Source organism: Magallana gigas, chromosome 10, assembly GCF_963853765.1.
Source record: "Magallana gigas chromosome 10, xbMagGiga1.1, whole genome shotgun sequence".
NCBI classification, from domain to species: Eukaryota; Metazoa; Mollusca; class Bivalvia; order Ostreida; family Ostreidae; genus Magallana; species Magallana gigas.
The window spans coordinates 31044137-31058486 of record NC_088862.1 but is presented as its reverse complement, the minus strand read 5'-3'; the positions used below and the strand labels follow the sequence as shown (position 1 = coordinate 31058486).

General features: G+C 32.9%; 1 protein-coding gene across 2 annotated transcripts; it reads left to right on the top strand.

Annotated features, from left to right (window-relative positions):
- The first annotated feature begins 1211 nt into the window (after positions 1-1211).
- Positions 1212-11760, top strand: LOC105335644 (uncharacterized). 2 transcript variants are annotated; one of them, XM_011439627.4, is made up of 8 exons: positions 1212-1365; positions 3018-3185; positions 5555-5720; positions 5834-6045; positions 6330-6489; positions 6760-6809; positions 7575-8001; positions 8250-11760. In XM_011439627.4, exons 2-8 carry the CDS (start codon positions 3045-3047, stop codon positions 9296-9298), a joined length of 2205 nt encoding a protein of 734 aa, XP_011437929.3. In that variant the 5' UTR covers positions 1212-1365; positions 3018-3044; the 3' UTR covers positions 9299-11760. The 2 variants fall into 2 exon arrangements, with proteins under 2 accessions (XP_011437929.3, XP_065929136.1); XM_066073064.1 differs by lacking the exon at positions 1212-1365 and adding an exon at positions 2802-2825.
- Positions 11761-14350: the final 2590 nt, after the last annotated feature.

The following is a 14350-nucleotide window of genomic DNA, read 5'->3' as shown; positions in this document are numbered from 1 at the left end:
CAATAACTTGCTATTTGACTTTCAAATTTTGACATAGCATTATAAACTTCTATAATAATCAGACTAAACATTGAAAATGGAAAAATGAAATTCTAAAATTTTAAGTCAAATCGTGTCCAAGTCCCTTTAAGAACCTTTTGATTCACTACAGATTGGAATACCAATTTTTTTTTATCTGGATATAGTGTGTCCAGTTCATGTATTGCTAGTGTGTATAAAATATCTTAGCATTATACTTACTTTGATTATTTCAAGTACTAGATGATTTTCATTTCAAATTTAGAAAAAAATTATAAAGTCTTTAATAATAACTTTACTAATTGCAATTCTAAAATATAATTTTCGAACCGTTATAACAGTATACACTAAAATTTCGAATTTTCAGGTATTGATCTCCAAGCTTTAGTCTTGATGTACAACCTTCGGAAAGAAATTTGATAAATCAATAGTTTTACACTAAACTAATCATCAGGAACCAACTTATCATGTCAATCCTTTCACTTTACTGACACACTGTACGACTGATGGTTAATTTTAAACAATGTCTGTAGCTGTTTTGTTCAACTGTTTCGTTACTACATGTGGTACAACCCTTGGCTTACACTAATAAGAGACAGTAAGTCAACATAGATAATTATAAAAACTTTAATTACAATGGTTTTGTTTATTTAACTTGTCGTTGCGTAGTTTACGACGATGTTCAGATTCTGAGTTCGGGTAAAGCAGATTTTTTCTTAATATACCATGAATTGTAATTTTACTTTAAAAATATTTTTTTAAAAATTCATATTAAGTGTCTTTACTAGCACACAATCAAGAACATAAACATTTCAAAATAAAGTTTATGTCAATTTGAGATACTTTCCCTAAAACAAATGTCAGTCAACTACATGTACTTATAATTACCAATGATAATAAATTATAATAATTATAGATAATTTGTTGTGCTTTTAAGTGGTATTTATGTACATAGTTGTTAAGGGATACGCTCTAATTGATGAGTACTAAAATTTTCATTTCTTATTACAATGATTGACCATTTCTTTCCTCTCTGTATTAAGTAATCTTTCTTTTATTTCTTGAACTAATGTAAAAAGCGGCTTCATTGTACATGAGAACCACAGGTTACGGGCCCTGAAGAAGAATTTAAAGTCATTAGTCAAGAAATTACCTTGCCAAACACGACGCACATTATTGTTTAAATATAGCGCGATAAAACTACTAGTACGCTTCATCGCTATCATAATTGATAGGGGGTTAACCGATCGACTACATATCATGCTATAATGTGGTTAAATTTAGAATGGAGATTCCCAACTTTTTCTGCGTTTCAACTTTCGTTTTAGCTTTATGGAGAAAATTGAGGTAAGTCTCAAAAAAGATGAACCACGAAAAAGTTGATTTATCCACTTTTTCATGTTCCGTGTAAGACGATTTCTAACACAAATACAGTGTGCATTTTAAGGTCACCTAAGTCACTAAGGTGACCACACCTGAGTCACTCAGTTGACCTATTCCAAATGATTTTCGTCCGTCGTCGTGCTTTGCTTTAAAATACATGGCCACTTTTTTCCAATGTAGTACAATGTATATGGGGTATAAAAGGTAAAATTTATGATCTTTGTTAATCAGTCGCCCTATAGGCAAAATTAAAAAAAATCATATAGTGACAATGTATATAAAGTTTGTTTTTTTTTCTTCTATGCTGAAGAGAAACTGACACTATATTTAGAGAGATAACAATGTTGTCTTTTTATATGCAAGTTTTATAACACCTAAGACAGTGGGTCTTGCTACAGTTTAGGCGAATGATGTGATCTTGGAATGTATTACGATTTTAAAGTCGTTTGTAATGCTGTTAAATTTGAATGGAAGACGAATACACATTTAGGAAAATAATAAAACTATCAAAGGTATTAATTATGATAGACCTTGCTCTTTGATAGTTTGGTCTCTGGAGGGGGTAAGGTACTTAATTATGAATATGAACCATGAAAATATGCTAAATAAGCTATTTATTTTAGATATGCTGACATAAAAATGAATGTAAATTGAGAGGATATAAGGCAGACCATTTTTATACGACATGAATTATTTTGATTTTCTTATATTTACATTTCCCAGTTTCTTGGCCTGTGATAAAACTATGTATCGATTTTGTACTATAAAACCCATAACTTCAAATTACGGATAATTTGGGCGCCAGCGGGGCACGTACAATGGCTTAAAATTATATAAATATAAGTAATAAGGAATCATTCTTTGAATATTATGAGGTGATAATTGGTGCGTGATCAAATCTGTCATAAATCCCTTCGGGTTTTATTGGATTTGATCACGCCCCGACCGAAATTATCACCTCATAATACTCAAAAAATGTTTCCTTATTCCTTTATTATCTCTCTAAAAATACACTTAAACTTGATGTACCAAAATAACTCTGACGGGGATTGATTTTTTAAAGAGGGCTATATAACATATAAAAGTTTCCAAAGTTTGTGATTGTCACCAGAGGGTGGGGGAGCTATAGGTCGGATACGGAAAAGTAATTAATTTAAGTAATCTATTTCGTTCATCTTCATATATACAAAGAACATTTTGAGAAATTGCACAATGTTCCTTTCAAAATATTTAATTAATTTATGCATTTTTCAAAACATATAAAATCAGTTTTCACAGTAAACAGATCATTGTAAAATAAGGTTTATCATTAGAGTCAAACTTTTTCCAATATTCGGTCATATACTTTTATTTCTTTAAAGCTTTTTGCTATTTATAGTTTTATAATCCTTGTTGAAAGATATATACCAGGAATGGGAGAGGAGGTTCGTTGCCTTATTTTAATCAAGAATAAAGCTAAGATAAAAGCATAAATGACATTCCCCGAAATGTCGGAGTACATGTGTGTATATTGTATTGAGGTGACCATTAAAGCTTAAAGGTTTCTTGCTCAATTAGATAAATAAAAATCACAGATCGGTGAATGATGATTATGTGTTAATCTGCTACCATTACAGATCGCTGAACGGTGACTTTGTAGCAAAATGGCTGATCAACAGAATCGAAAGCTACAGGAACGAGAGTATCGGTTTTATAAAGAAATCCAGGTGAAATTCCGTGAGGTTGTGGATCCACTTACACTCTCGGACTACCTGGTAGCAAGCTGTCTCACTGAAGATGACGTGGTACGTAAAACTAGCAACTAAGATGTATTCTGTGGGATTTTTCCCTGTCTTGTGTGGTTGTTTTTATGTTGCATTTCCAATTACATTATAACTTCAATATGTTACGAAAACGAATGAGAAAATACTTCTTCCAGTTGTTTTAAGTGTTCAAGTAGCGTAGTGGACAATGCACTCACTTTTCACAGCTGCGACCCGAGTTCGATCCCCGTGATCAACAGCGGTTGTATGTAATAGGGTATGGCGGTCGCTCGCTTGGACACGTGAGTTCTCTCCGGGTACTCCGGCTTCTTCCCGCACCAATGACCCACGCGCTAACATCCGTGCCAACGAGAGATATTAATATAAGTTGAAGAACTTGCTTATCCATCGTTGTAAAATAAATAAAGTTCAGTTCAGTTGTTTTCCCTGAATTTCTTTATCCTTTTGTTTAATGTATGACTTTCTTAAATTTCAGATAGGGTGTAACGTTGTGATTCATTTACATATGTTTTGAAAGGTTGATTATACGGCACAATCATATGTAACTGATGTGATTACTAAATAATACTCCATGAAAATAACTCAACAATGAGAACTGCGATAAAAAGGAGATCATCGTATATGAACATAAAAAAAACTTATGAATAAAGATTATAATGTAAAAGAAACTATTTGAAGTATTTAAAAAATACGAAAATTTAATAGTTCAACATTTTATCAATAAATGAATATCCTTTGTAATTTTTTATTTAATCAAAAGAAATCGTTTGTAAAATATATAAGCGCCTTCCTTGCATTGTATGCTGAATCTGATAAAACATGAAGGGTATCAAATGAAATGATACGTGAGTTACTTTATCCCAACAAAGCTAGCAGAGCAATTGCAATGCACTTTACATGGTTAAACGTTTCAGTGGATTTTAATTTTTTTCACCGGAACTTTCATTAAATTAGCCATCAAATTAAGCGATGTTGTTAAAGGACGGAAAAGCATGTAAAACACGTAGTTACTTATTTTAGAATTTAAAATAAATCAAATATAACAATTACAAAAAACTAATTAAAAAAACTTAACTTGTCAAACTCTATAATCCGGTTACCAACGTTTAACCATGATGATATTACCTCATAAAAATAGTTAGAAAGTGTATGAACGAAATCAGCATAAATCCTCTTATTTTTATAAAAAAGTATTTATTTTGTTTAACATGTATACATGTGTATATTTACCATTATGTATTTAAGTATTGAAAACACACCAATCTTTTCTTTGAGTGGTAAATATATATGGAATTATCTTCTTTTGGGAAATTCTTTTATTAATGATACTTTTTTAACTTCAGACGAGTGTGTGAAAGATTTAGATTCAAAATGTCTTTTTTATTGTAGTACACTACTCGTTTTTGTTTCAATCCAAAGTAATTGGGAAAATGCTTTAGAGGAAACTTATTTCATTTCAAGTAAATAGGGCCAAATCTACACTTTAACTATTTCGGGCAGGCTTCTAAGTTTATGTGAATTACCATGCTTATAACAAAATTCGCTCATCAGTTGCAAGGAAGCAATGGTTTGCATCCAAAAATGGTCTGAAATGTTTAATTTGGAAATTGCAACTTTTGATTAGAAACAAATATTTAAATTATCTTTTCTGTATTACGTACGAACTAATAAGCAATCTCTTCAGTTAAAACACTACAAGTCTTTTTTATAAATATGAAGGTGTTATCAAACCCTAATTGTAATACAATGTATTTGTAATGAAATTGACACAATTCCATTATATTTTTTCTGTGTAAAAGCATTCAAGTATTTTGGAAAGATTTCATATATTGGTGAATATACCGGTAATTGGTAATACACTGTATATCGAAAATAACAACCACTTGACCATGGCGGATGTTATCTTGGGTTGATATGATCTTAACAATACCCAACTATATTGTTGTATTTTTCTTGAAAAATATTTAATGAATTAAACTTAAACAAAATCATCTGGCAGACAAGTTTAGTTTACTGCTTTTTAAAATTATATGAAAACCAGGTTCTAGCGAAATTAAAGTTTCGTGTACTTTTGTATAACAATAATAAACATGGGGAATTTTTCTTATCTGGCAGTCAATACTAGCCAGAGTGTAAAATTCATAAAAATACGTACATGTAAAATATAGTTTGTGAACGTAACAAATAATAGTAGTTAACATTCTAAGGTTTAAAAGGTAAGACTAATTTCTGTGCTGTTGATCAGTCTATCTAGCCGTCTCTTGATTTATTGTTTCTCATTATTTTATATTAAGTAGCAATAGTCTTTTCCTGTGTTTTAATACTAACGAAATATTAATTTTCAATAATTTTTATTATATATTTCATGTTTGATATCATACTACTTTTAGGACAGAATCAAAGCAAAGTATCAAAACGATGGAAGGTCAAAAGCCGCTGGTGAATTGTTAGACAGACTACGAAGGCGACCAAATTGGGTGTATAACTTATTGTTGGCTTGTAATCACCCAGAGTTAGGCTTAGACCATCTATGTAATTACATCAAGGATAAAATGAGTGAGTTTAAGTAAATCAGAGTTTGTAAGACAAAATGACAATTTGTCAACGAAACAAGTATTGGTTAAAGTCGCCAATATACATTGTGAAAAATTATTACTTTACTGTTATAGCTCAACTAGAGATACGAATTACGATCCGGTGCAATGATGGACACAATTGTGCAGGGATTTCAGACTCTATAAATGATGCATCTGAAGAGGTTTTGACTCAACAAGGAGGGGGTACACGATCAGACATAGAGAAGATTCTTGCTGATTTCAAATCTAGAGTTGATCCCGAGGATTTTGTTCAATATCTCACAAGACTGAAAGAGGAAGATGAGGTGAACATGTTATACTCGTCAAACACTATTTTATTTAATCAAAAATATTATATACACTATCTCACTAACCACAGTATAAAAAGCTATATCGCTAGGCTAGGGTTGTGTGTATCTTATACACACTATTTGACAAGAAAGTTTATGCTCTATAAGACTTAAAAGAGGCAGATGAGGTACATGTTTATCTATGAGGAATATATATGGATGTGGTTAAGTTTGCGGCTGAAATATATTAAACTGCAAGTGGGTCATTTTAGTAATTCTGAAAGTTTATCCTTTAACAGGAGGCCGTTAAATGTAAACAACAACAGAGTGGCCGACTCGCCGCTGCAGAAGAACTAGTGTTTCTTCTTCGAAAAAATTACACACATTGGAAGCATGACCTACAGGAAGCTTTAAAATGCGAAGGAAGTGGTCTACAAGACCTTGGAGAAAAACTTTCTAGTAAGTGCAAATAGCTGGCAGTTAGTACATAAGGCACACTTTAAAAATAGGCACAGTGAATGTATATAAGTTCTTAGTGCAAAGTTAACGTATGGTTTTCATAGAGAAGTGATATAAAGGACCTTTATATGAAAATATTCATTAGTATTTAACTGTCACAAAAATACTTAATAATTGGAGAAATTCAGGAAAAGTGAATCTATAGGTAATGTGATATAAGTGATATACAGAGGAACTGTGCTTTATTAATTTGTTTTGTTCAATTAACAGAAATAGAATTTAATGAGTGGGATTTACAAACAAGCATACCAAGCATGGCGGTAAGTGAGAGAGAAAGGTATTTCAAAGTCAAAAGAAAAAGATCACAGAAAATGCCCAAAAAGTGATATTAAAATAATATCAAATTGCATTAATAGATCTTTTAATGGATAGATAGATAGATAGATAGATAGATAGATAGATAGATAGATAGATAGATAGATAGATAGATAGATAGATAGATATACTCTGTCCCAAGATATCCTGGATTCACATTTGGCTTAATTGCTTGATATTTTTAGAGACTTCGGGGTTTAAACGATGTTCATTCAAAAGTATGAAAGATTTCTCAGTCGAAAAGCCCATGTTAGCTTATCAGGTTTCAATACAATTCTCTAACAAAATGTGATGTCTACGGGTATTTTGTATTGAAGCAAGCCCTGATGATACGTAGATAAATTGAGCGATGTATTCCGAATGGAGAAAAGATGTAAACATTCCCCATTATAAGTCTCCATAGGAATCTGTTTTTGTTCCTGTGAATTTTTCCGAGTGAAAGATGATAATGTGTCAATGAAATTATCTTGTAAATTATCCTTTTCAACTTTTTCAACTGCACTTCTTTCACAGGTATGTGTATTATTTATTAAAAATCGTCCAAATGTGCTGCATAAATATCTTGGGACAGACTATAGATGATGTTTGCTAAAAATGATCAACTTACTCAAAATCATCGCTAAGATTCTTTTGATTGTGCATATGTTTTAAGATGTCAACTTGATCGTTAGAGTATTATGCATTTACACTTTTTGTTTCTCATCTTATAGTCAAACTCGGACATTTCTACAGAAGACTTTACCAAAAAGCGAAAAGAACGCGTGTTAGAATTAGTACGCAAACAGGTTTTACATGCAAAGTCTTTAGATGAAATTCGAAAGGTGCTACAATTGGCTGAAGATATCAATGCTTCTTTTGAAAAGCTTGAAAAAGGCTCCTTGATTCTCATATTATCTGTGAATTCTATTGATACACTGGAAGCTATACAGCGGCTCTACCTTGGAGGGGTTTTGATAGAAGCCATTAGAAAAGACCTGTTGTCTGAAAAGCGCAGGCATCACATTTTGCAAGTTGCTCAAAAGAATGGAGCAAAGGATGGAGACATTGATGATAGCTTCTTTGACAGTCTGGACTTTGATGTAGAAATCTGTCCAGCTGATTTCCAATTCTGTTATCTCAATCTCAAAGCTATCAGAGGTATAAATGCAATCACTTTTATTTTAACAATTGCTATGCTTTTATTGTTTAAAACAAACCTTCAAGGTATATATTTCATAGCATTGATTAGATTAAAAAAAACCACGTTCACTGTTTTTAATAAATCTAAGCATTTTATTATTTAATTTTTAATTGTATAATAATATTTTAAGAGTAAGATGAACAAATAATGACGTTTGCAACATTTTGTAAAGACGTACTGTAGTTTTGGAATACCATTTTTTCAGATTTATCAATTCCTGCATCACCTTTCGAGAGTATTACTGCTTTTGAGTCTAGATTGAGAGGACGGGGAATACAGAGATCATACGACAAAAGCATATCGGACGACGAGACAATCTACGACAAGATCGACTTCCCTCTACCAGCAATCATCAGTAGGCTACTAGAAGATCCCTTTTTGCAGAGTCGTTATCTGAAAATTGCGGCTATGTTTATTGGTCCATTAGATAAATGTTGCCATTTGTTTGTGGACTGGTTATTTGAGGAAATTAAAAAATTTGAAAAAAATTACAAATATGGAAAGGAGCTATGGACTATAGGTTCATGGCTAGGATCTACATTTCAGTTTTCTTCTGTTGAAATACAAGACAGAATTCTGTTTGAAACTAAGGCTTTGAATGGGAAAATTCAATTTCATATTGCCTCTGCAAATACTGGTGGTTCTCCTGAGTTGAATGTTGAGGCTTGGGAAGAAATTGTCAGAGATGGAATCATTGAATTTTCTGAAACACATCAAAAGTACAGGTTTCAAAGCCCAGCGCTGGAGCAGTATTTCATATTTAAGAGCAATGACTCTTCAGCTATCAACATTTTTGGGTTTCTTCCTGTGTTTCAGTTGGCAAAGAATCCACATGGTCTTACCAAACCTCTTACTGAATTTGATGGCGATTCAAAAGTAAAGATGGAATACCTTTATTTGCACTATCTTGTGATGAAACATAAAGATTCAAATAATCGCTTAGCTGCCTTAAAAAGCCTTATCCCAGCAGAGAGAATATACGTGGTAGACCTACAAGAAGAACCTATCGAACCCCAAATTGATGTTTTGAGGGTTCTTATTGAGGAACAAATGATTGATGCTTTTGTAATTGTTAAAGGTCCTGACGACAAAGAACGTTGGGATCTTTCATCTCAAGCAATCAAAAAATCATTGCTTGTTCAGGACATAAGAAGCCTAATTAGTCTGGCCAGAGTTCTATCTTGGATCGGGCGGTGCAGATTGATGTTGATGCAAAACCGGATCGGTTGGCAAATATTTGTGTTACGATACTAAGAAAAAGTTCGTTCACTTATCCAGGGCATTTATGCCTCAAATTTTCTGGAGCTAGTTTGAAGCCCTCAAGGGATGTTGAAGTTTTATGTACCGGGCTCCAACTGATTCCAAACGTTTGTCAGCTTGATTTGTCTGGGACATCCGATATTGAACCTGAGGCTTATCGACAAGTTATTAAAGCCTGCAGGTTTAGCAAACTTTCTTCTCTAGTGCTGAACAATACCATCTTGATGAACAAAGAAGATCCTCAGCCTATCGGTTTGCAATATTTGCCTCATTTGAAGCACTTAGAAATTGAAGGGTGCAACCTCGGAGATGCAGGTATTCATGCAATGTCTCTTGATTTCAAAGAAGCTGGCCAACTTACAGAGTTAAGTGTTGCACGCAATAAGATAACTAGTTCTGGAATCTTGGAACTGTCAGGTCTTTTGATGGAAAAACAAAATCTTCGCATAATAAGAGTTCATGAAAATGATGTAGGTTATGAAGGGGCTGTCTCGTTAGCGATTCTCTTTAGAAATCTTCCATTCCTAGAGGTTGTCAATTTATGCGATTGTAAAAGAATAACAGACAAAGGGTTTGAGTTGATCATTGAATCGCTGAAAGGCAAAAATTTAAAGAAAATGAATGTCAGGAATTGTGGGTTCTCCCAAAGGATTTCAGAAAAATACTTCAAACTCTTGAAGAACATGCGCCATTTCCAACACCTTGATTACGGGTGCAATACTATCGGTTCATCAAGAGTTGGACCAGGACCGAGCATAAATATATCTGAAGTCTTTCTTGAAATGATGAGTTGCAATAAGTACTCGTGGAATCTTTTGAATTTATGGAAGTGTAACATTGGCTTTACGACTGTATTTGAATCTGCCCACCAACTAGGACATTTGTCAACCTTGACAGATCTTTGCCTGCAAGAAAATCAACTTAATGACAGGGATGGAGTTTGCATTGGCGAGTACATGGTGACGTCATGGCATAGCCTTCGCAGTCTAAACCTTCGTCAGAACAATATCGGAGATACTGGAGCGGCTAAAATTTTTGAAGGCATACGTGAAAACCTAAAACTGAAAACAGTTTTCTTGGACAGGAACCAGATAGAAGATGGTGATCTGATACAAAAAATGGTGGAGTACTTTGTTGATCAGGGAAATATGGAGGAGATGGACGTATCATACAACGAGGTCCCTGAATATTTAAACACAGAAACCGAAACTAGAAAGTTTTTGAGAGGCAGGGCTGCAAACATACAACCATGTAATGGTTATACAGAGATATCCATTAATAACCGATTCATGAGACTGTAAACAGTTATAAAGAGAGGTTTACATCCATTATGCATAACTGAAGAGACTTGAAATCCCGTTGCCGGAATTGTTACAACTCAATCTAATGTGAAAACTTAACACATGCTTTATGTACACTTCATTCTTATTTAAAGCTGCTTGGTCCGATTTTATATCAAATTTCATGCATGCTTTTAAACGATGGCTATGCTTAGTATATGAATTATAATAGACATTGCAGTAGTTTTATCCATTAATTATGCCAAATTTCAATGAAGAAAAATACGTACAAAATTTGCTAACGAAACAAACAACATTAAAGGTACCGCGTTATTTCGCCTCATGTTAAATTGCACCCCCTGACGACGAGACGGGTATGGTTGTATTACGACTTTGACATCGCTTTAAATAAAGGTCGAAATGATCAGACAAATTACAAATAAACATGTGTACGTTTTTTTCGCTATAATATTTCCAAAGTCTGCTTTCTTTACAATCGATGCATAGCATGCAGGTTGAATAACCACAATCATTCGGGGAACGAAACCAAGCGGTTTCCTTTTCTAAACATTCCCGTGATGCAATTTGTTTTGTTTTTTGTTTGCCCAAAGAGAAATTATTTTTATTTACTTTGAATATTTCTAACTTTGAAAGGAGACTGATTCTGCTGGTGTAAATAGGAGAAAGTCCATAACTTTCTAAGATAAATGATTTGTATGGAAAAAGTGTTGATACTGTAATTACAAAAAAATCGGACCAAGCATCTTTAATGCGTATTCGTTATATTCTTAACCCCATAGATTTTTTATATGATGTGTAATGTATACTACTTGTTCTGACGTTTAAATCTTATTTGATATTGCATCGTTTATAGAATACTGGTTCTCTGTACAATCTGTATATCATTAATTCGTTAGTATTTTGATTAAATAATTTCAAAGTATAGATCAATGCATGTATCAACTGATTAATCTGACATTGATGTATAGATGTTAAATGTACGTCTTGAAGCTTATTTTCCTAGCTACTACAACAATTTTAAAAACCGACACTATGTTATGTTTTCTATACAATGTACTCTAAAAAAAATTCATGATTCATGATTTGGTTGTGTTGATTGAGCACTCTCCTTTTCCATAAACAATAAATATTTTACATTCCATTTATACAAATTTCTATTCTTGTTATTTTCTCCACTCTAATCATTTGTTACAACAGAAGATGTAAAAAAAAGTGAACTGCTTTAAACAAAGCAAACATTTTTAAACATATATATCTGAATTATAATATTCATGGGAACCTGATGTTGAAAGTTGATGCTAATATAGATAAAATGAACATGTATCATCTTTATGATATAATATTGTCGGTTTTAAACTTGTGAATAGTGTTTACAGTCCTATACAATCAATTTACAAAAATTCTATATATACATCATTTTTGTTGCTTAATATAATGGTCAAGAATTGTAGCAAATTCGATGTCATAAAGTTTATTTTCGAGGTGTCATTAAAACATTAAGATTATTATTGAATTGAGTTTTGATCTTTGGGCTCTATTGCCTGCATGGGTATCCAGCCCTCGGCCGCCGGGGAGTGGGCGTTGGCGGGAAGTAACACCAGAAACATGTTATGTTAGTTGGAGCTTTCAGCACAAGAACCCCTTTACAAGCAATCTAACTTGAAAATGTTGCAATACCAAAAATGTGGGGAAACTCCTAACTGTAAATTTTCTAATGTTGTCTACAGAATTGATTGCATCCTTTTAAACTTACCTATGTTGATGAACCACAAGGTTCACTTAACAAACAAAAACCAGTTCATAGATTTCAAATCAATAACGGCGGTCAGCAGCTTTCATAAAAACACTTTAATTTCCCTGATCATTCAGTTTTGTCTGTGAAAGTTAGAATTCTAGAAAAAAAAATTACCATCATACCAATAGCCAATCGCTGAGTATGCCATTCTGTAGGCAACGAGAACTATGGATAAGAACACTAGGTACGGCTTTTCATGTCCATGACTACGCCTAGGTCTCTATGGATTGTTAAAAAGTCCTATGACACTTACATTGTTACATTGTGGACTTGAAAGATTCCCCAGACGTTCAACATTATCGTTGCAACCATTAGGAAAAGCCGTACCTAGTGTTATACCTAAACCAATTATGTACACCATGTTTCCTTTGATTCATTAAACCTACATGTGGTTATCCTACTTACACTAATAGCAGCCTTTCCAAACATGAAATGCCTCAAAATCATAAATCGGTTTTGGACATTTTTAATATCTCCAATAAACAAATTAAATTTGATTTAGCATATTTAAAATGGATTATATAGCTTCACAAAGATCCTGCAAGAAAAGAATAAAACACTTGTTGTGGACTTCTAGACTACTCTATATTTAGATATGTTGATGGTGTTTTATCCGTCAACAGTCATTTTTAATCTTATGTTAACTCAATATATCCCTTATAACTCAACGAATGACATTCAAATTGTAGTTGCAGGTTAAACATGCCTTACAGAAGCATTGTTAACATTAAAATCGGAAAAATAATTTTTGACCAAATTTGTGACCATGTTATTTAAGCAGATCGGTCAAGACTCGTTTACATATCACGTGACTTTGTTTCTTGCCAAAACCAATTAAGGAAAACTCCAGAAATCACAAATAACGTCCATTGGAAATACAAATTACAAATAATGAATTAATTGCATAGTGTGGAATCATCATTGTTCTTAGAGAGTCAATGTTCGTGAGTTTCGTGGGTTACCCTTGCCCACGAATTAACATACCACGAACGTTATACAAACATTTGTTAACTATTATATATTAACGAAACAGAACTTGCTACCAACGAAATTACGTCTCCACATCCAGGAAAATTTGGGCTACCCCCGAACATTAACCACCATGAATAAAAAAGATTCCACCGTAGATGAAAATTATTATCATAGAAATCACATCGAACACGCTTGCCGATATTAAAGTCGCATGACACATGGAGTACAGTCATGGGCGGTTAATCGAGTTCACATGGTAAACAACTTTAGTTTATAATGGGGAAGGCTAACTGGACTTTTTCATTTTTTCTAAAAGTATATATGATTGTAATTAGTACATATGATTGTAATTAGGTTCATTTTTCTCTTTTCACAGAGAGAGAGAGAGAGAGAGTTTTCAACAAAAACAACATTCATTGACCAGCTGAAGGAGAAAAATGTACCCAATGTTTCAAAAGTTGATTGGGTATTGGTGGCAAACAATGTACGCTTACCATAAACAATGATGCATATCTCAGATAAAAATAGATTATATAAGAATACATATAGATACAAACATTTAGTACATACATTTAAAAAAAAATTCCGAAATTCAATTTTTGTCAGTTTACTAGGGGTTGTCTTTCACATTAACCCTTCCCCCATTCTGCAACCTTTTTTTGTCTTCCTTAACTTGTTCCTTCTAAAGAGTTGCCAATTCGTAACGTATACATATGGCAGCTCTTTTCTATCCCCAATCCACTTACTATCTGCGTTATCATATCTTCCGTCCGTGTGTAACTTGCAATTTTACTGTGTAAAGTCAACCAAATAGTCATAGCTGCAAGTTTTCTATTTTATTTATGATTTTCATTGTACTTAACTTTAATAGGTATTTAAAGTCATTTCATGAAAATTGGGAACACGCACACATCTTCAAACATTTCAATTCTGAGTTTTACAAAAATACTTTATCCGAAACTATCCCTGGGTACATTT

What these genes read in the sequence shown, in the direction of transcription:
- LOC105335644 (XM_011439627.4), top strand. Translation starts at nt 3,045, where the DNA reads ATGGCTGATCAACAGAATCGAAAGCTACAGGAACGAGAGTATCGGTTT. An exon ending in GTCTCACTGAAGATGACGTG is followed by an intron (nt 3,186 to 5,554) that starts GTACGTAAAACT and finishes TACTACTTTTAG; the next exon opens with GACAGAATCAAAGCAAAGTA. An exon ending in CAAGCATACCAAGCATGGCG is followed by an intron (nt 6,810 to 7,574) that starts GTAAGTGAGAGA and finishes CTCATCTTATAG; the next exon opens with TCAAACTCGGACATTTCTAC.